Source organism: Macrotis lagotis, chromosome 1, assembly GCF_037893015.1.
Source record: "Macrotis lagotis isolate mMagLag1 chromosome 1, bilby.v1.9.chrom.fasta, whole genome shotgun sequence".
Taxonomy (NCBI): domain Eukaryota; kingdom Metazoa; phylum Chordata; class Mammalia; order Peramelemorphia; family Peramelidae; genus Macrotis; species Macrotis lagotis.
Window position 1 is genome coordinate 683,058,014 of NC_133658.1, and position 20,366 is coordinate 683,078,379.

Consider the following 20,366-nt stretch of genomic DNA (forward strand, 5'->3'; position numbering starts at 1 on the left):
GCTTCATATGAGATTTGTACCCTGCGTTTGTGCTTAGCCATGGGGTGAAAAGCCCGGTTCTGATGTATCTGCGTCTCTTCCCCTTCAGTTCATTCTCGTTTTCCAAGCTTTAGGTGGGGGGATGTGGGCCGGGGGCCAGGCCGGGGGGGGGGGGGGGGCGCCAGGCCGGGAGGGCGCTGCCAGTTTGTAAACGACGGCAGTTTCCGTTGGGGCGACCCGAGGAGACACCGGCCCGGGTTCCCACGATCTTCTTAAAGCCAGGCCGAATGCCTTCTCGGGCACTTCTAGGCCCACCAGGAAAAGGATTAAAAAAAGAAAAAAGGGGCGGTGGGAGCGCGGCCGCGGCCCGGGCGCACGGGGCCGGCCCCGGTGGGGGAGGGGAGGCGGGAGCGCGCAGCGGGGGGCGTCCTGCACCGCACCGGCCCCCACGGCCGGCCCCGCGCGTGGCTCGGGGCTTGCTGGACGCCCTTCCCCGCCCGGCTCTGACGTGACGTCACGGCGGGGCCCCCGGGCCCGCGCTAACCCGTCCGTCCTCTCTGGGGTGCCCCCCGGGGCTGCGGGGCACAGGGTACAGAGGGGGGACGCCTCCCCTGCGGGCTGGAGCGGGGGAGGCCGGGGTGACCCACGCGGGAGGCGCTCCAGGGGGCCGCGGGGCTCCCACCATGGCGGCCCTGACGCGCCGGGTCCTCAGGCGGAGCGAGAAATGCCCGGATAGAGCGCGGGTGGCCCGGCTCCGGGGGCGGCCCCGGCGGGGAGGGGGCGGGGCCGGGGCTCGGGGGCGGGGCCGAGGGGCGGGGCCGGGCGCGGAGGGCGGGGCCGGCGGCAGGTGCGGGCGCGGCGGGGGAGGGGCTGCGCATCGGCTCCTCCTCTTCGCCCCCGCCCCCCGGAACCACAACAGGGACGCGGAGGAGGCGGGGGGAGGAGACGAGGGACGAGAGGCCGCGGCGACAGGAGCAGCGGCGGCGGCGGAGGGACGAGTGCGAGCGACCACCACGGCGAGCGCGACGGCCACGGCCACGGCGGCCACGGCGGCCCCGGGGGCCAAGGAGGCGCCCCTCGGGGACGCGCCGCCCAAGGGCAGGAGAGCCGCCCCGCGGGCCCGGGCTCCCGCCGCCGCCCCGGCCCCGGCCCCGGCCCCCGCCCCGCGCCCGGGCATGCCCCAGGCCGGGCACCACCCGGCGGCCGCGCCGCCCGCCCCGCCGGACAGCGGCACCTTCAGGTGAGCCCGCGGCCCGGGCCCGGCGGGGGCAGGGAGCGGGGCCCGGGGCGGACGCGGAGCTGGGGGGGGGGCGCCCCTCCCCCGCTCCTCGGGCCGGAGAGGCCCCGCCCCCCAGGCCGGCCGGGCCCCCTGCCAGCGGGGAACCGGACACGCGGCTCCCGCGGCCTCGGCCGGCCCAGCCCCGCTTGGCGGCTGCCGGAACGTCGGGGGCATGCCCGGCCCCGCGCCGCGGCCCCTCAGGCGGCCCCCCTTGTCGCTGATGCAGGTTGGGCAAGATGATCACAGCCAAGCCCGGGAAAACGCCGATCCAGGTGCTGCACGAGTACGGCATGAAGACCAACAGCGTGCCCGTGTACGAGTTCGAGAAAGCCGACGGCCACGCGAGCACCCCGAGCTTCACCTTCCGAGTGACCGTGGGCGACATCACCTGCACAGGTCTGTATGCCGCCGGGCCGAGCCGCGGCCCGGGCACGCCGACTGGGCTGGGACAGAGGCCTCTGGAGCTCATCCTCTTCCTTCTCCCGGCCCTCTGACCTCCCCTCCCCTGCCCCATCATCAGAAACTGGAGGCCCCCCCTCCCCGCTCGCCAAGCTATCCGGGGGGCCACCGCTGAGCTCCGGGCTCCCACCCCACTTTGCCGCTTGTTCAGCTCCGGGGAAGGATGGAGCTGAATTCTCTTTCTCCCTTCGAGACTCGGCGATCCTTAGAAAGTTATTCAACTTTCCTAGGTCACAGTGATAGAAAGAAGCATATTCTTGTTTGTCAAACTCATTCTGCCCTCAGAAAATAAAGGCAATGCATGAGCGTATAGATAATTTACATATCAGTTTTCCTATTTGTTAAATGTGGATACTATGTTTATTCCAATCATTTACTTCTTGAACACCAAGTACCCCAAAAGATACTACATTTTATTTAACACACACACACACACACACACACACACGAAATGACAGTAAACTCTAAAAGAATACTCAAGTCTTCTCATCTGTTCATCTAAACCTTCTAAAGAGGTCACAGTTTTTGTCATTGTCATTGTTTTCTTACTGAAGTGAAGTGACACTTCATATTTCTGTATTGAATGATCTCTGATAAAAAGGTACAGAGGCGGAAGTAGAATGCTAATCCCTGATGAGAACAGAGAAGGAATCGCCACTGTTCTCCCAGCTAGCAAAAAGGGCAAAAGAAAGAAGAGAGTAGAACTCTCTTAGAGGGGAAAGCAACAGTTAAGTTTAGAGAGAGACTAATCCCTTCTCTATATACTTACTTAAGGAGTCAGAGGCCTAGGGATGTTATATGACAAGTCTATACAGTAGGTGGCAGACTCAGGATCAGGGTCCCGGGACACTGACCCCAAATCCCATGCCCTTACCACTGCACCAAACTGGGCCAAGAAGCTAGTATATAAATTTACTGAGAGATAGACTTTGGGAATCTATGTTAAAAGCTTGCTCATTTTTTTTTCTCTTTACTGCATAAAGCCTTATACTGTGACTGGAAAAGTTACTTAGAGCTTAGCCATTTTGAGCTTCAGTTTACTAATATGTAAAATGAAGGTGAAATTATTTGTACAGGCTTCTTTGTTGAGTAAAACTTATACAGTTTACTCTGTCAAACACAACAAACATAGCAACCATTATTAGTAAATGTGTTCCTTGTATGAACAAAAAAAATTATAAGGCTATTTCAGATGGTCTTTATTTCTGAAATATTGTTTATATATACGATAGGCCGTTCTGATACAAACTGACTGATACTGGACAAGTTATTTAATTTCTCACTGCCCTGGACAGTTCTAATATTTTTAAGTATAGAGTGTTGCTGATCTATTTGATGAAGCTTACTTATTGGAAGTTTCATACATTAATGAAATCATAAGTTTGGATCTAAAAAATATAAGACAACAAGCAAGCCATATATAAGCTCAATTTTTTTTTAAAAAGCAACAATTATGTCTTTCCCTCAATATAATTTAGACCAAGGACCAGAAATCTGCAGGATACCTATAAAAATGACCTTATCATTATGCTGACTGCATCATTATCCCACCCTTTGATACACCCTTGTTCCATTCTCATCCCATTTACTGGTAAAATGGAGACTATTCTTGAAATGCCTTATTCCAGATTCTCTTAGAGGTTAAAGACAACTTAAAAATATAGTCTAATACCGTAACAAAACTGTTGACAGAGTTGGGAATGGAACTTGTTTCACTACATTACACTGTATTATCCCTAAGAGAGGGAAAAAGTTCTATGTGTAACATTTTATTCATTGCTGCTTCCTGAAATTAGAAATAGACTCTAGTCTCATCTCCCTGTCGTCTATCTCTCAGTAAGATAGACCTTAAAATAGGGAAGAGGTCACTCCTTTTCTCCTCCCTCGATAGAGTACTGTGATACCCTAAATATAGTCACTGTAGATGTACAGTTTTTAACTGGAGTTTGACTAGGAACACAAGGATGCAACAAAATAAAACAATTATAATTTTGATGCTAAATGTTTTCGATGCTGAACTTGAACAGAAAACCTACCTTCAACACTGCCAGAGCAGGCTAGACTACTTTGCAGAAGTTTAGGCTTCTCTGCTATAATAATGCTTTCCTCTAGGCTTAGAGAAGAAGTAAATATATTCCAGTACCTCTGAGCATGAAATATAACCTTTTTGTAATCATTTTCTAACATTTATTATTTTAAAATGTCATTTTGGTGTATAAATTTAGTATATATAACTTTAGTAACTTTTAGTGTGTAACAAAACCCTTTTGAAACTACATTTTGGTTGTTATCCTTTTTACATGACATAGATGTTCTTCTGTAACTCTCCCTCTTCCCCCAATCCACAGAGTCTTCCTTTTTAATGATTTTTTTTAAAGAGAAAATTAAAATTAAAGAAAAACCATTCTATACATTAAAAAAAAATCTGGTGGCATTTTAGTATTTCATTCCCATAGCTCCCCAACCTCTCTTAAGGCAAAATTGTTTTTTGTTTTGTTTTTAATAATTTTGCAACATTCATTTTCAAATGTTTTATGGTTGTAGATTTTTTTATGGTTTTTTTTTTTTATGATTTCCATTTACACTGTTGTAGTCTTTATGTATATTGTTTTCCTGGCGCTGCTTGCTTCACTTTGCCTCAAGTCATACAAGTCTTTCCATGCTTTTCTGTATTCATGTTTATCATCTTAGAGTACAGTATGTTTTCTTTGTATTCTTGTACCACTATTTGTTTAACTAATTCCCTAACCAATTGGGCACCTATTTGGGGAAAATATTTTTTTATTTTATATATTTAGATGGCACTATACATTTTTTAACTTCCTCTAGTATATTAGAGTGTCAGCATGCTATGAATTGAGTGCTGTGGATGGAGTCAGGAAGATCTGGATTCAGATTCTTCCTTAAACTCTTCTTTGGTTCAGGTTCCTCATCTTGAAAAATCAGGAATATATTTGTAGAAGACCTACCTCACAAGGTTATTGTAAAGCCAAAATGAGATTATGTATTTAAAGTACTTCACAAAATTTTAAATGCTATTTTAAATACATCCATATTCTAAAAGTAATAATTTTGCCATCTTTCCCTTTTATGAATTGAAAGTCATTTGGTCATTTCTCTTCTGATATTCTCAGATCATCTTGCCTTTTTTTTTTGTAATACAGGTGAAGGTTCAAGTAAGAAAATGGCAAAGCATAAAGCTGCAGAAGCCGCCATTGGCCATTTGAAAGCAAATGCAAGTCTTTGGTGAGCTACAATTTTTTTTTGCATTTTTCAGCTCAGAAATATTACTAAGGCAAAAATGAAAGTTTGTGTTTGCAAAAACAGCAGAATTTAAACTGGAAATAACTTTTTTTTTAAATGAAAGCTTTCTGGGACTCTAGGAATAAATAGCTAAATTCCAGAATTAAATTTAAATGAATGCACTATTGAGTTAGGCTTTTTTTTTTCCTGAATAGAACTTATATCAGTGTAGTAAAGATAGTTTTTCTTTCTTGCTACTTTTCTGATATTAACCATGATTGTTTTATGGTATTAAGACTAAGAATTTTCTTATGGGAACCATGATATTATTGCTCTTCTAGGGTTCTGGCAAGAGATTCTCAGGCAATAAATTGCTCTCTTAGTCTATAATTATTTTACAATACTGGAAAAACTATGTATCATATGTGCCTTTTTAAATAATCAATACTAAGATTTTTAAGTGGATATTGATATGAGACATTTGCAAACTCTTGAATTATTTGGTAGCTTAGCAACCTGGTAAAGTAACTATCAGAAAGAGTTTTAATGTCTAAGACACTGTCTCATATTTTCATAAGGATATATAACTAGTGGGCAGTGAAGTACCATGGATATCATACTTTTAGATACTCCCTTATTTATATCAAAGAATTGGGGAATTTCAGAATTAGAAGGGACCCATAGGGACCATGTAGTCCTTCCCACACATAGAAAAGAAACTCCATAACAACATAACCAACCTTTTGTCATCCAACTTTGACATGAAGAGTTCTAATTAGAGGAACCTACTACATTCTGAGGAAGCCCATTCCACTTTTTGAAGACCTTTGTTTCTCAAGAGTTTTTGCTTGCAAGCAAGCCTTGGCAGTCTACTTTTAGCTCCTGGTTCTGCTGTTTGGGATGGCCAAAGAGGACAAGTGTAATAACTTGGGTATGTTTGGAAAATGGTTATTATGTCTCTTGAATCATTTCTTCCTTCCCTGCCTTTTCCCTCTACCCCAAGTCTTCCCTTCTTTAGCCAATCAAGGCCTTGATTCATCATTCTTGTTCTTTGGTTGTTCTCCAAGTTATCAGTAGCTTTCTTAAAATGTCATTCCTAGTACACAGTATTTTTGATGTAGTTGGATCAGGCAGAATGTAGTGCAACCATCACCAACTTATTGCTAGAAACTATACCTCTCTTATTTCAGCTCAAGATCTGTAGGTAATCTCTGGACCAGTTCTAATGTCTTTAATTCATACAAGCTGCCATCTAGTTGTAGCTGATGCCAGCATCTTCTCTTTGGGTTGTTATAAAGACTTGCTCTCCCTCAAAATTCCTACTATGGAATTTTGACTTGGACATATTCCTATTTTCTCCTACTCTAAATCTTAAGAAATTCCTAGAACATTTACCAAAGAGATCCTATACACAAGCACCTGCGTGTCATATGCCATAATAACTCAGATCCTTGAGGCTAAGGCCATTTTATTTGTGGTGACCTAAAGGTCACCAAGATAAAATGTTCAGTGCAGTTGGCACATTATAAAACTGAATAGCGTTGTAAAAATGATTGTACTCCCCGAAATTTTTCATGTTTTAAATAACCAGGAAAAAATAAGCCAAGAAAAACCCACTACACATTTTTGTTTCATTGCAAGTAGAAGGAAAATTGTCAAGTTATAATCAGATATAGAAGGGTTCATCCAATGCCATAATTTTCCTGCCTTTTAATCAAAATTATTTTGATAATTTCAGATTACTGTGTTGTATAAGGATGCCTCTAGCATGACAACTCAAAGTTGTTTGAAATCATGCTGACAGTCAGAAAATAAACAGACAATTGTATTGTCTGAAATCTGAGTAGTTGTAGACTACGAACTGTGTGCATGGGGTTAATTCTACGTTTGTTCTGACTTTTCCAAATAACTAGTTTTCTTAGATTCCTTCTACTTAGAACTGACTAAAATAAATCAAAAGCTCATCTATTTTAAATTCTTACCCTTGCTTTCAAAAATTAAGAATCTGCAGTGTACATAGCATAGCCCCATACCATGAGATTTTGTCTAGTTTGGAATGTCTATATTACAGAGATTTTTAAAATTTATTACTAGATCATTTCAAATAAAGTTCTTCGAATATTGACCATATCTGAGGCACTGTTATAACATCTAGAGAGAAAAGAGATGGAGAGGGGTCCTTGCCTCATGAATCTCCCGGTCCAGTATCTAACTACAATAAAAAATAATATCTAGGATGCTCAGAGTAACTTTTTACTCTGAAAATTTCCTGCCAGTTTTCCACTTGTTTTGGCAACTATAGTAGTATGATAACAATCTACTTAAATAGAGCTTGACGGTATGTGAAGTACTTTCACAATGTGTTATCATATGACTTAAGTATACTTTGGTGAGGGTGGATAGAGTACGCATCATCCATTTTTTTCAGGTAAAGAAATAGTCTCAGAGAAACAGAATTACTTACTTGACCATGTGATGAGCCAAGTCTAGAATCTGAAGATCTTCCGATTCCTGGTACACTGCATATATTCCATTATACCAGTCACTCTTATCTCTTTTGGCTTCCCATGGAAGAAATCCATTCAAATAAAATGCTACATTTTATTAAAATAACTGTTTACTGGCTGGCCATCGTGCCCCATCAATGTCATGTAATTTTTCTTCTGCCAGAGCCAGTGAGTCTTTTGTTTATAATCAGTACTGCATTTGTATTCTTCATTTCAATACCCTTTTGAGAATTTTCAGCTTTTAAATTATGAGTATTAAATTTATGATTCAAGGTTCATCCTAAATGAGTGTTACTGGAATGATTTTTCTCTTGAATTAAAATCAAAATTTGGTTACATTTTTTGAAGGTAAGGCACTTTTGCTTCTGATTTGGTTCTGCAGCTTTTTGAAACACATATTTAGGTTTGAATTCACTTGTGTTTAATGTTTGTTTTTATTTTAAAAAATGGTCTGAGTATGAACTTGGAAAATTCACTTTCATTTTAGCATTAATCACTAATTTTCAAAGCAACCAGAAAAGGCATTAAATTCTCAAATAATTTCCATTGAAGAAGTTCACATCTTTAAACCAAAAAATATAGGTTCTCTAGAGCTTTTATTTTTTCTTAAAAAATTCAGTACTGTCTCCAATAACATTTCCTATTCACAGAATATACAGTTTATGAAAATCCCATCAGATCATGACTAAGGGTCAATTTTTTCACATTATGATGGATTTCTTGTTTTAGAATACAACTCTACAGTTTATTTAAGAAGCACATTAATTTATTACAGTTTAGATTTACCAACTCTTTACCCAGAAATTTTACATATTACATAAAATCTTACTTCTAATGAATACCCTTATTGTTCATGTCAGGAGAAACTGATTCACAAAGATATTTGCAATGACTTGTTACAGGGTTGACAAACTAAAGACCTTTGACCCAAATTTTAAATTATTTTATTTAAAAATGTAAAAATCATTCTTAGCTTTCTGGCCATAGAAAACAAGTGGCAAACTATAAGCTGTATATAGATTGCTGACCTTTGACCTGAAAGAATGCAACTGTAAACCGAAGAGCATAATAAACAAAAGGTGTTAAATTAGAATTTTATTTTTACTTTTTTCATTAATTATGTTTGATATAATATAACCACAAACAAAATAGGACAAAAATTAATAAAAATATTTTCCCATCATATATTATAGATTCAAAATAAACATTTGTTTAGTTATTTTTGAGAAGTTATTTCCTAATTAATATAATATATTTTAAAAATAATTTAGTTTTGCAGTTCCAGACCCAATGGCTCCTGATCCTTCCAAGCAACCAAAGAATCAGGCTAATCCTATTGGTTCATTACAGGTATGTTGTATAACTGTGTTTTTCCTGCATAATATTTGTCTACTAATAAAAGATGTAACAATGACTTTAGCACAATTGTGTTGCATAAAAAAAATGAGTTTTAAAATGAATTGGTGTTATGTTTTGTATTCCAAGTTACTTTCATTAGATGTTACAAAACTAACTTGAAATGATTATTCTATTTATTATGTCTTGGATTTTCCTCCCATATACAGTATCTGCCTTTGGTTTGTGGAATTCTCATTTGAGATCAACAGGACCCCTGTGCACATGGGTAGAGTGTTTTATATTTTAAGAATGTTTCTTATCACTTGTGACAGAAGACCTCTTTCTACTTCTGTTGTGAGAGAAGCCATCATACCCAGACCAGATAGCATAGGTCAAGGAAAGGAAAGTAGTATGCTTATTTGCTTACTCTTAACAAAAATAACACAACCAGCTTTGAATTATTGCATGCAAATCATCCTTCTTACAGATTATTCATGCATTCTATTGGCCAGTTTCCCATCCCTGTAATCCAGTTGGTCCTGTTGAATACCTTCTTCCCTTATATGGGCTTTTCTTTTGATTTTGGTTTTTTTCCCCCCCCTCACCTTCTGCAGCTTCACCAAAGCTATTTGTTTGCTTTCTTTGCTCTGCCCTGTTCCCATCCAAATGCATTTAGTTAGCCAGCTGTAGTCACAAAAGTCTACAGATATGAGGGGAGAGGCCACAGGAGTCAGTGGCAATGAGTGCCTCCAGACATCCTCTCTAATGTTCTCTAAGAGGCTTTCAGCAGCCTTGGCTTCTCATTTGATCTCTGAGATCTCAGTGTATTATGGTTAAATGGAAGCACTCCATTCAGAGGAGGGCATCACTTCTGTATTGATAATGTTGGACTTTGTAAAATATAAAATGTTAGGATGTCTATGTGAAAATAGGAGGTGAACTTCCCTCATTTTTTTTCTTTGCCAAATGTTATTACTTTGTTTACCCCTTTATAATAGAAATGGGAAAAAGAGATAATAATATTTTTATTATAGTCATTAGATAGATGAAAATATAAATGAAACTTTACCACTGTTTTATAGGAACTGGCTATTCAGCATGGCTGGAGACTTCCTGAGTATACACTTTCTCAGGAGGGAGGACCTGCTCATAAGAAAGAGTTCACCACAATTTGCAGACTTGAATCATTTATAGAAACTGGTATGTATGTTTTAATATTGTGACATGCTGTGTCAAAAGAAATTTTTAGTCTAGTAGTAAATTGTTACTTTTTTCCTCCTTTAAAATTTCACATATATCTTAAGCCATTGCTTTGGCATATTTTAATAAATTATTTTCATAACTCTAGTACCCATGGTCATTAGCATGTATCCTGGACCTCCAAAAAATGTCTTGCTGCACAATATAAGCTATGCCTTCTTCTGCTTGCAACTTTTTAATATCTTTTTCTGAAACTTGAGATGAAATTTGAGTGCATTTAAGTTGTATACAGATGTTTTCATAACTCTTTGGAGAATTTGTAGGTTTGAGTAGATAATAGAGCTAAGGGAATAAGGTAGTATTTCTAAATTTAAGGATAAAGAACAGTGAATTTTTAAAGCATATGAATATTTTGTATTTATAAGCTCAACATCATTTTAAAGCAGATACGTAAACACTTTTTTTGGACTTTTAGAGAGAGGTTCACCAGAAGTTAAAAGGACTCCAAGGGATGGTTGAGATTAACAAATGAAGGTGGAATAGGAAATAAGATAGGACTCCAAGGTATGGTTGAGATTAACAAATGAAGGTGGAATAGGAAATAAGATAGAAAAAGAAAAGCAAAGAGAGAAGAATAATGTTGTCAGTTTAAAAGAAATTACTTTTAATTCAGTATTAAAGACAATAAGAAACATATTAGAAGTTATGCTTATATTTAATTTTTCTTATATTCTGTAATGCATTTGAAATAACTTTTTAAATGGTCCATTTTTTGAAATTTGGTTAAGTACTATAGTCAATTTCAAGGAATTAAGTACCTCCTTAATGATTTTTCTAATTGATCTCATCATTTTACTCTCAAGGAGGCATAATAGGTAGTTCCAAGTGTGTTTAAGACAGCCAGAGATAGCCCAGAAGAATGAGATTATAACAGGCATAGACTATTGTAGATTGGAAAAGTGGTCAGAAGTAAACCAAGTGTAGTTCAGTAAAAAGAAGTGCAGGAAGAATTCGCTTGTTGAGAAAAAAATAACAAAAATGTAGAAGTCATTTATATATAAAACTACAGCAGAGGAGGACTGTGCAGGTAATGGATTTACCAGATATCAGCAACTTAACTCTAAAAGAAAGCAAACATGAAACCAGAATGAAGCTATGTGAAAAACATGTAGACAACATGAGTCAATTTTTCCATTACATAAGGAACCCATTCTTTCATAATCCCTTTCTCTAGTCTCCCTTTGTGGACATTAATTCTTCTTTGATATTTTCTATTATTTTTTTCTTTAGGAAAAGGGGCATCAAAAAAACAAGCCAAGAGAAATGCTGCTGAAAAGTTTCTTGCCAAATTCCGTGATTTCTCTTCTGATAACAATGTCTCCTTAGTAAGTAGCTATTGTGCTTTAATGGTGTCAATATGATCAAGTATCTTATTCTGCAGGAAACAGTATTTTCATTCTGTGAAAGTCAGTCAGGCTTTTAGTTCCATGAAAAAGGACATTGAGTTACTCGGGGGTTATCTTCCAGATACAAAAAAAATTGTTCACTTAGGAGGAACTAAGTGAAAGAATAAATCAGAAATCAGCAAACCAGACCTTGAGGATCAAATCTGTCCCTATTTTCATATGGTCTGCAAGCTAAGAATGAATGATTTTTTTTTTAAATACAATAAAGCTTTATTTAAAAATGTAAAAACCTTTCTTAGTTCCTGGGCCCTACAAAACAGGGGCCAGGCCAGATTTGTCCCTGGACCATAGTTTGCAGACACTTGTTATAAATTCTTGTACAACCAAGAAAAAAGAATAGTGTTGCTAGTTAAGTCACTGGCACGGTATTTCAGTGCAAAGGGCCTCCTAACTCATGATCTGAGAATCTTTCCTCTAGCATGGGTGCTGAGTTTTTTTGTTAAGAGAATCAAAGAGCTTTGTAAAAATATTTCTTTCAATTTCTATAAGACTTTACAGGTTTCAAAGGCCTTTCACATACATTATTTTATATGACTTTTGCAGCAGTCCTCGTAATAGACAAGCAAATTTTTCCCTTTCTCGCTGCACTTAAGAACAAAGTTCAATGTTGGAAACCTAGAACTTGGCATAAAGTAAAATCCTGGCTAAGAACTTGCAGGAGGGGGGAAAAACAAGGATTTGAGATTAGCCCCAATTTCTGAACCTCAGGAAGGAGCCTTGTGATCTACTATTTTATGGTGCTAATACCACTTTTGGTCATCACATCTGTTATTTATGTAGTGGAAAAAATAGGGAGCAGTCCAGTGGTTCAAAAGTAAGTTATAGGGGCGGCTAGGTGGCGTAGTGGATAAAGCACCAGCCTTGGAGTCAGGAGTACCTGGGTTCAAATCCAGTCTCAGACACTTAATAATTACCTAGCTGTGTGGCCTTGGGCAAGCCACTTAATCCCATTTTCCTTGCAAAAACCTTAAAAAAAAAAAAAAAGGTAAGTTATGGGGGCAGCTAGGTGGTGCAGTAGATAGAGAACCAGCCCTGGAATCAGGAGTACCTGAGTTCAAATTCGGTCTCAAACACTTAATAATTGCCTAGCTGTGTGACCTTGGGCAAGTCACTTAACCCCATTGCCTAAAATTTAAAAAACAAAGGTACGCTATGGCCATCAAAATTATCAAAGAGGAGCAGGGAGATGACACAATTCAGGAAGACCTAAGGTCCTCAGACATGGACTAGCTGCATGACCCTGAGCAAATCATTTTACTTTTGTTTATCCCAGTTTCCTCATCTGTAAAAGAGTATAACACCCACCTTCCAGGGTAATTGTGAGGATCAGATGAGATATTTGAAAAGCCCTTGGCACAGTGCCTCACACATTATTGTAAGCACATGTAAATGGTTACTGATTCCATTATTATCATTATTATTGTTATTATTATTATTATTATTATTATTATTAAGTAAACCCCAGCCTAGAATTTCACTGTTTGAACTTATTCATTGAATTATTATTAACTATTAACATCAGTACTACAAAAATCCCTTTGACTGCAATAAATCACTTTCTTGATTTCATGTCCACCATTTGATCTGACAAAAGTATAACCCTGCCTTGGTCAGATATAAATCAGGAACATTGTCTGATTCTTTGGGTGCCACAATTTAGGCAGATCATTGTATATAGCATGTATTGATCAGTATAAACTAGCATTATAAAAAAGACTCAAAAACCTGTGGCTGTGATTACTTATCAGGGATGTATTATAGGGAAGACACTTACATCTGACAGGAGGGAGACTAGAAAGCCTCAAGTTCTTTCCAACTCTTGGAGCCTAGGATCCTCTATTTTTAAAATGAGAAAACTGAAAATTAAGAGGATTTAAACTGGAAGGGATATTAGAATAGTCTAACCCTTCATTTTACAGAAGAGGAGTCTGATGCTATGAGAAGTTATTACTTTATCCCGTGCCACATGACCAGGAATTAGCAGAACTAGGACACATTCAGAACCTCCTACTCCTCAGTAGAGAGGCTCTCCATACCCAATACATGATGAATATGTGCTACATGAAGCACAGAGAGGTTAACATCATCACAAACACTTAGTCAGCATCTCCCTATATGCTAGGCAGTGAAAGGCACTGAGAATACAAAGATCTTCCTCAAAAAAAGCCAGTTCCTGCCTTAACAAGCTTATATTCTATCAGGGGAAACAACATGTGTAAATCCAAGTAAATATAAATTGTATACAAGGTAGTTTTTGGAGGTGAGGGAAACACTAAAACTAGTGAAATCAAGAAGGGGCCTTTTGGAGGAAATTGCACTAGAACTGGTCTGTGAAGAATGATGTGGATTCAAAGAAGTATGGGAGCTGGGCAGATATTGTAGTGGTAAGAATAATTATTTCAATGTGACTGGTTTCCTTTATAATCCATGTGTTTTATTTTCTTCATTTTAAGATTTTATTCTGAAAAGGACTATCAGAGGATGGTCCTTATCTTACCTTAAAGCATAGGGAGAAACTTGAACAGGGAACATAGGGAACTAGTCTTCTTCATGGGCTACAGAGTTTGTCTAGAAGGATATTTGGAGTCAGAGACCTGGCTTCAAATGCCACCTCTGTTATTTATTATTTGTATAATCTTAGGTAACTCACTTAATCTCTACTTCAGTTGCCTCACCTGTAAAATTAGAAGATTGCAGTAAATAGTATTTAAGGTTTCTTTCTAGCCCTGAGTGTGAGTCTGTGATCTAATCCAGCACTTCATTCCACAAATGTGAGAAGACAAGGCTAGCATCACTTAATGAAAGATGCTAAATGTGTGAATTGGGAATACAGCAAGGCTCTCCAAGCTAGGATCGATGTGAGCATAAGAACCAGTGAGACTACTCCCATCTGACTCTTCTGCCCTCCCCATTTTGTGTTCCTAGGGATCATCGGGACTAGGACTGGAGGTTTGTAGAGGTCCTAAGTCCCTTATTTTATGGCAAAGGAACTTTGTAAGGGTCAACCAAGGGCTCAAAGTGGTTTTAGATTTGCTCCAAGTGACATAGTTAATAAATATTAATCAGAGACTAAAACCAGGTTTTCTGACTCCCTCATCCAGAACTTTTTCAGTAAAACACATTGGTTATCATGTGAACTGACATTTATGTCTGTATTTAGTGGGAGGGAGTGAAATTATGGCAGTGGATGATAAATGATGGAACAGATTTTTTGTGAGAGTAGTTGAAAGGTTTCATTAGAGCTCAACAACTCAAATATTAGACCAAACAACTTAGTCATTTCACTTTGACTGTTTCCTTAATACTGGTAAAGTTTTCTGGTGGTCTATACTGTCTCATATCAACCTTTTCCTAGTTCTTTTCACTTATTTCTTGCTTAATTCTAGATCAATTTTAAGACTTGAGTTAAAAAAAAATAAAATAATAGAGAAAAATAAATCCATAGAATCTGAAGGCTATCATTGTAGTGATTAATGTGAAAATTACATGAAAAGAGATCATTAAGCCAACTCAATTTTTTTGCAATTTTTGGCATTCCTGAATTTTAATTCTGGGAAAATTCTAATGAAAACCATTCACTTAAAAACATATTTGCATTAATTTTGTTATACAAATATTTTATTAGCAAATTTGTTGCTAATTTGTGCCTGCCCCTTGCTATTAACCATTTTAAACTGAAAAATTATAGATGACCCGGCTTCTGATTAAAATGCTTTCTTTAGAAGATTAAATTTAGGGTAGTTATTTAATAAATGTTTTTTGATCAGAGTGAAAGGTAATCTGTCTATACAGTTAAACTTTCAAATGTTTTTCAGGCAAATGCACTAGGAAGTACTATTGGGTGTACTTGGAATACTCTAAGGAATTCAAATGGGGAGAAAATAACTTTACTGAGAAGAAGCCTGCTCAGTATTCCTAATACAGATTACATTCAGATGCTTGGAGAAATTGGAAAGGAACAAGGTTTTGAAATAACATATTTGGACATAGGTAAGATTTTCTTTTTAGTCAATTTCAAAAAACCCCCATATACACACACACACACACACACACACACACACACACACACACAGAATATATATGTGTGTGTGTACATGTATGTATATATACACATATACATATGTGTGTATACACATATACGTGTGTGTGTGTGTGTGTGTGTGTGTGTGTGTATTCTTTCTTGATTAGAGATCAGTCATTCCTAGCTTTAAGGATTCATGCATAATGTATGTGCAGTGACCAGTATATTAGTATTATAATGTTTTTCCATTGGGAAGAACCAAGGATAGTTTTGGACTACCCCAGTTCACCTTGATTTAAAACATTATTTGTCTTCATGCTTGATCTTTACAAATAGGAGAAAGACTAAATGAAAGAAGTGGTAATGTAAGCAGGTTACTTGGTTTTTTAATTTCAGTTACTTAATAAGACCTAATTAATGTCTTTTCGTTGATAAATTCAACTTATAACAGATGAGTGTCCTTAACTATTTATAATCCCACTCAATCTGATTAATTTTGATGGGAAGTGAGCAGGACTTCGAACTGAAACTTTGATAATCAGATATTCACATTAACCATGAGAGAAGAAGATTTCTAACATTTGAGATGGGGATTTCTGATTTTTCTGTAGCACTTTGAGGAAACACAAAGAGTAAAGAATTCATGCTACTTTTATCCTAATAATACTGCCCACACTACAATAAATGTTTATTTGAATGAGCCAAGAAAGAAGGATAGATAAAGAGTCAAAAAGGTGTCTTATAAAAAACTAACCATATTTAGACTATGGGTAGGACTATGGAAAATAATGATTCATGGTTATTTAAATTAAAAAAGAAAGTTGATTTGTTTATGTTTTAATTATGGAATTACTTTTCAAAAGCTAACAGGTTTTCAAGAAAGTTTACTAAAATTTCCATATTTCTGATTGAATTCTTATAAAACTGTGTCATTGAAGAGGCTTTCAACATGAAAACCTGGATGTAAGAACTAGAAAGTCTCTTTCCCCATTAAGTAACTCAGGCATTTCCCTAAAAACCATGAGTTCTTAATCTGGGTTCTTTGAATTTGTTTTTTAAAAATCTATTTTGGGTAGAGCACTGGTCTTGGAGCCAGGAGTACCTGAGTTCAAATCTGGCCTCAGACACTTAATAATTGCCTACCTGTGTGACCTTGGGCAAGTCATTCACACCCCATTGTCTTAAATAAATTAAAAAAACTATTTTGGTGACACAATTTCAGTAGATTTCCTTCCTAATTCTATATGTATTTATGATTTTAAAACATTATTCTGAGAAGGGGTCCATATACAGTACCACACTGCCAAAGATGCAGGGGCTCCATGACACCAAAAAAGGTTAAGCACTGCCTGCTGTAAATCGAATATTGTAGAATTGTAGCTTAATCGTGCTGATTTTAATAAATAATCATTTTATCGTACACATTTTAACCTTCCCCTCCTTCCTCCTTGGTTCAGGGTTATACTTTGCCTCTAATATTTGTATGTTTTTAATAGATCATTTAACTAGACTGATTCTTGAATGACACCCAGTCTGTTGGTATTCATACATTCAGCAAGTATTAAGTACATGCTATGGGTCAGGCATAGCCCATAATCAAAGACTTTCCAATTGGTAGATGTTACAAGGTTTTCTTTGTAATGGTTTTTACTTTCAAGAACCCAGGATTATCTCCATGCTACAAAGAATCAAAGAATAGACTCTCCACTAAAATGGGGATTCAGAGATTATAATCTTTTAAACATTTTTGCACACAAATAATGCAAATGATCACAAGAGGTCTTTGACTAATTCTCCATTTTTCATCTACCCAGATCCAAATGTCAAATGAAATCTTAATGGAAAAATACAGAATTGTTGCTTTAGTGGTACCAAGTAGAAAAAAGGAAGTCTTGCCTTTGATGGAGTTGAGCTTTGTTTACTCTGCAGAGTGAGTGGCAAGGATTAATAAAACACTATAAATTTATATTTGCTAACAAGAGAGTATTCTTAGTTAATTTCTTAGACTCAGGTTTTCAGTTGTTGATAGAAAGTATGTACAATGAGTTGTTAATAGTAATTTATCTGTTTCAGAAGAACTGAGTGTGAATGGACAGTACCAGTGTCTTGCTGAACTTTCAACCAGCCCTGTCACAGTCTGTCACGGTTCTGGGATCTCCTGTGGCAGTGCTCACAGTGATGCGGCTCACAATGCCCTACAGTATTTAAAGATTATGGCAGAGAGAAAGTAAACTTGGAGCAACTCTAAGAAAAATCCTTCAGCAGCATTAGCACATCAAAGAAGTTTTCCCCCCAAGTAAAATGTTGACTGTAATGTTTAGCTTGTGTGATGTTTCTAAATCACTTTCATAGAAAACCATCAGATGACAGTTTTCATTCTATCACAGCAGTGGTTATGAAGTAAGCTCTTTTTAATGGCTTCAACTTTGTATTGTTTTCTTGTATTTATAAACTTTGTATCATGAAGCAGAGTGTAGCACCCAGTACAACGCCATACACACAGTAGGCAGTAAATATTTCTTGTTTATAATGATGTTGACGATGATGAAATAAACTACTACTGAGCAACAATTTTTACTGGTGCTTACCTCCTTCCTCACCCAAAGCTTAGTAAAGGGCTTTCTGAAGAACCCCTTTATAATGCTGGTGTCGAGGGACAGGACTAACACCGGCCTTATAGGCTAACTGTTATATCGGACTTTTTTTTGCATGTAGTTGTTATGTTTCAGGGGACATGATTTGACTGCAGTATAAATGAATCCATGTAATAAGGAGCTGTATTATAATGAGGTTCTACTGCATTTTATTAAAAAGCTACTGACTTGATTGTTCTCTCCAGTTCTTTGTTTAACTGTATATTTTAGTTTTATAATTTTTCATTTAGAAGCTCAACTTGGATGAATCCATTAAATGTGAATGATAACCTAATAATGACTGCTAGCCACTGGATCTCCTGCACTTTCCTTTCTTGGTCTTTGTCTTCTTTAGCCTAGAATAGTCTCCATTTTTTTTACCTTTTCTCGGGGTCTGGTCTGTAGTGGCAAGAAGAGTGTGAACTGGAATATTAGTGCCAAGGAGAAAAGAGGAATGAAGATTTCTTCAGCTGTTCCTCCCCAAGCCCCGGCCCTGCTCAGTTCTGGCTCCAGAGTGTTTTTTCATTGGCGTCACCAAAATGTCTCACCTTCTCTTCTACCAGAGTGTACTGTTCATGTTACATTTTCCCAAACCTGGTCCTCTGATCAAATGCCTAGGATAGCGCGCATCTGGATTTCCCCAGAAACGTCGATGACTTTCGTCCTTTGTGTACCAAGCCTGAAGTTAACAATTGTGACTTTGTTTCTCAAAGGTCTCAAGCTGGAAAAAAAAATGCTAAGATTTAGAAGCAGGATAGTTATACTTCTGGTCAATTTTTAACTTGTTTATACAGAAACAACATAAGTTCTGTCAGACTGCTCTATGATATGAAGGGCCTAGTGCATTGAGGAATGCTCTTGGCTCCTATCCCAATCCAAGAAACCTTGAAGAATCCTTTGTGTCATATACATAACACACACAAGACCACCTAAAAGGAAAACTTGCAAAGTTAAAGTTTAATTGAAAGGTGAAAAAAATGTACAATATTTTGAAAAATAGATCTCTTTGGTGGGTAACTCCTCTTCCAAAAGAATGTTCTGGCGTTAGTCACTCATGAAGAAGCAGATTCCTTTCAGCTTGCTCTCAGCTGACATTGCCTTTGATGCAGTGAGTATGTTTTTCTTGTCCCCAGCCATATCAGGTATTGCTCTCCATTTAGCCACTGACTGTTCGTATTTCAGCAAATGACATTAGGTTTTGCCATAATTGGTGCTCCTGTAACTCAGCCCATCCGAACTACTCTGGTCCCTACAGGGGGCACCAAGTTACTTTCAAATAGGGTCAAACCCACCAGAGGCATTTTCTGAGTGCTGTTTTTCCAGTAGCTTTGGGGAAAAGCCTCCAAATAATTCCCTGACTGGCAGACAAGAGTTCTATATTAGCACAATTTTACCACTGATCCTTTTATTCACTGCTACTGCCAACCTCTGGCCTTCCCACCATGCCACTGCCTTCAAAGTTCCAGTAGGTTCAGGTTAACATAGTTTAATTTAAAATATTGATGTCCTTTCTTCCTCCTCATGTGTTGGAACAGGTGTCTCTGTTCAAGATCTAAGAAAGCATTATTCTGTAATTATTTCAAATCTCAATCAGAGGGGCAGCTAAGTGGCACAGTGGATAAAGCACCGGCCCTGGAGTCAGGAGTACCTGGGTTCAAATTCGGTCTCAGACAATAATTACTTAGCTGTGTGGCCTTGGGCAAGCCACTTAACCCCATTTGCCTTGCAAAATAAAAAAACACCTAAAAAAAATCAGAGGCTTCTGGATGTAATTATCATGTCATATCAGATTATTATCAGCAGCAACTAATGTTTGTCCATTTTAGAAGAAGACCATGACATCAGGGAGGTAATGCCATGACAAGCACATGAATTGGATTTGAGTAAGGAGATGCTGTGCTAAGTCGCCAGCCTCACTTTCTCCTCCAGAGCCATCTGGTCTAGTGACCAGATAATGAATCAGGACCACTAGAGATGTCCCTAGATGCCAGGCAATCAGGGTTAAGTGACTTGCCCAAGGTCACACAGCTAATAATTCCCATCCTGACTCCAAGGCCATTGCTCTATCCACTGCACAACCTAAATGCCCTGTCAGTAGCCTCTAACAGTGGAGGATAGGGTGTATTGTTTGTTCTCCAGCCTTAAATAACTTTAAAAGCAGTGTGCAAGTCTATGCTATGGTGGCCCAGGAATGGTGAGAAAATATGGATAGAAGTATCATAGTGTGGAACTTGAAAGAAA

The 20,366-nt window shown here is 38.7% G+C and overlaps 1 protein-coding gene across 2 annotated transcripts; it reads left to right on the top strand.

Annotated features, from left to right (window-relative positions):
• The first annotated feature begins 1,114 nt into the window (after window positions 1-1,114).
• On the top strand, window positions 1,115-18,318 carry PRKRA (protein activator of interferon induced protein kinase EIF2AK2). Of its 2 annotated transcripts, none has more exons than XM_074215606.1 (8): window positions 1,115-1,219; window positions 1,485-1,654; window positions 4,882-4,963; window positions 8,739-8,817; window positions 9,888-10,005; window positions 11,296-11,390; window positions 15,287-15,461; window positions 17,566-18,318. In XM_074215606.1, the coding sequence occupies exons 1-8, from the start codon at window positions 1,155-1,157 to the stop codon at window positions 17,721-17,723; spliced, it is 942 nt and encodes a 313-aa protein (XP_074071707.1). In that variant the 5' UTR covers window positions 1,115-1,154; the 3' UTR covers window positions 17,724-18,318. The 2 variants fall into 2 exon arrangements, with proteins under 2 accessions (XP_074071707.1, XP_074071708.1); XM_074215607.1 differs by having other exon boundaries at window positions 17,569-18,318.
• The last annotated feature ends 2,048 nt before the right edge of the window (window positions 18,319-20,366 follow it).

What these genes read in the sequence shown, in the direction of transcription:
- PRKRA (XM_074215606.1), top strand. Translation starts at nt 1,155, where the DNA reads ATGCCCCAGGCCGGGCACCACCCGGCGGCCGCGCCGCCCGCCCCGCCG. An exon ending in ATCCTATTGGTTCATTACAG is followed by an intron (nt 8,818 to 9,887) that starts GTATGTTGTATA and finishes ACTGTTTTATAG; the next exon opens with GAACTGGCTATTCAGCATGG. An exon ending in TGAATCATTTATAGAAACTG is followed by an intron (nt 10,006 to 11,295) that starts GTATGTATGTTT and finishes TTTTTTCTTTAG; the next exon opens with GAAAAGGGGCATCAAAAAAA.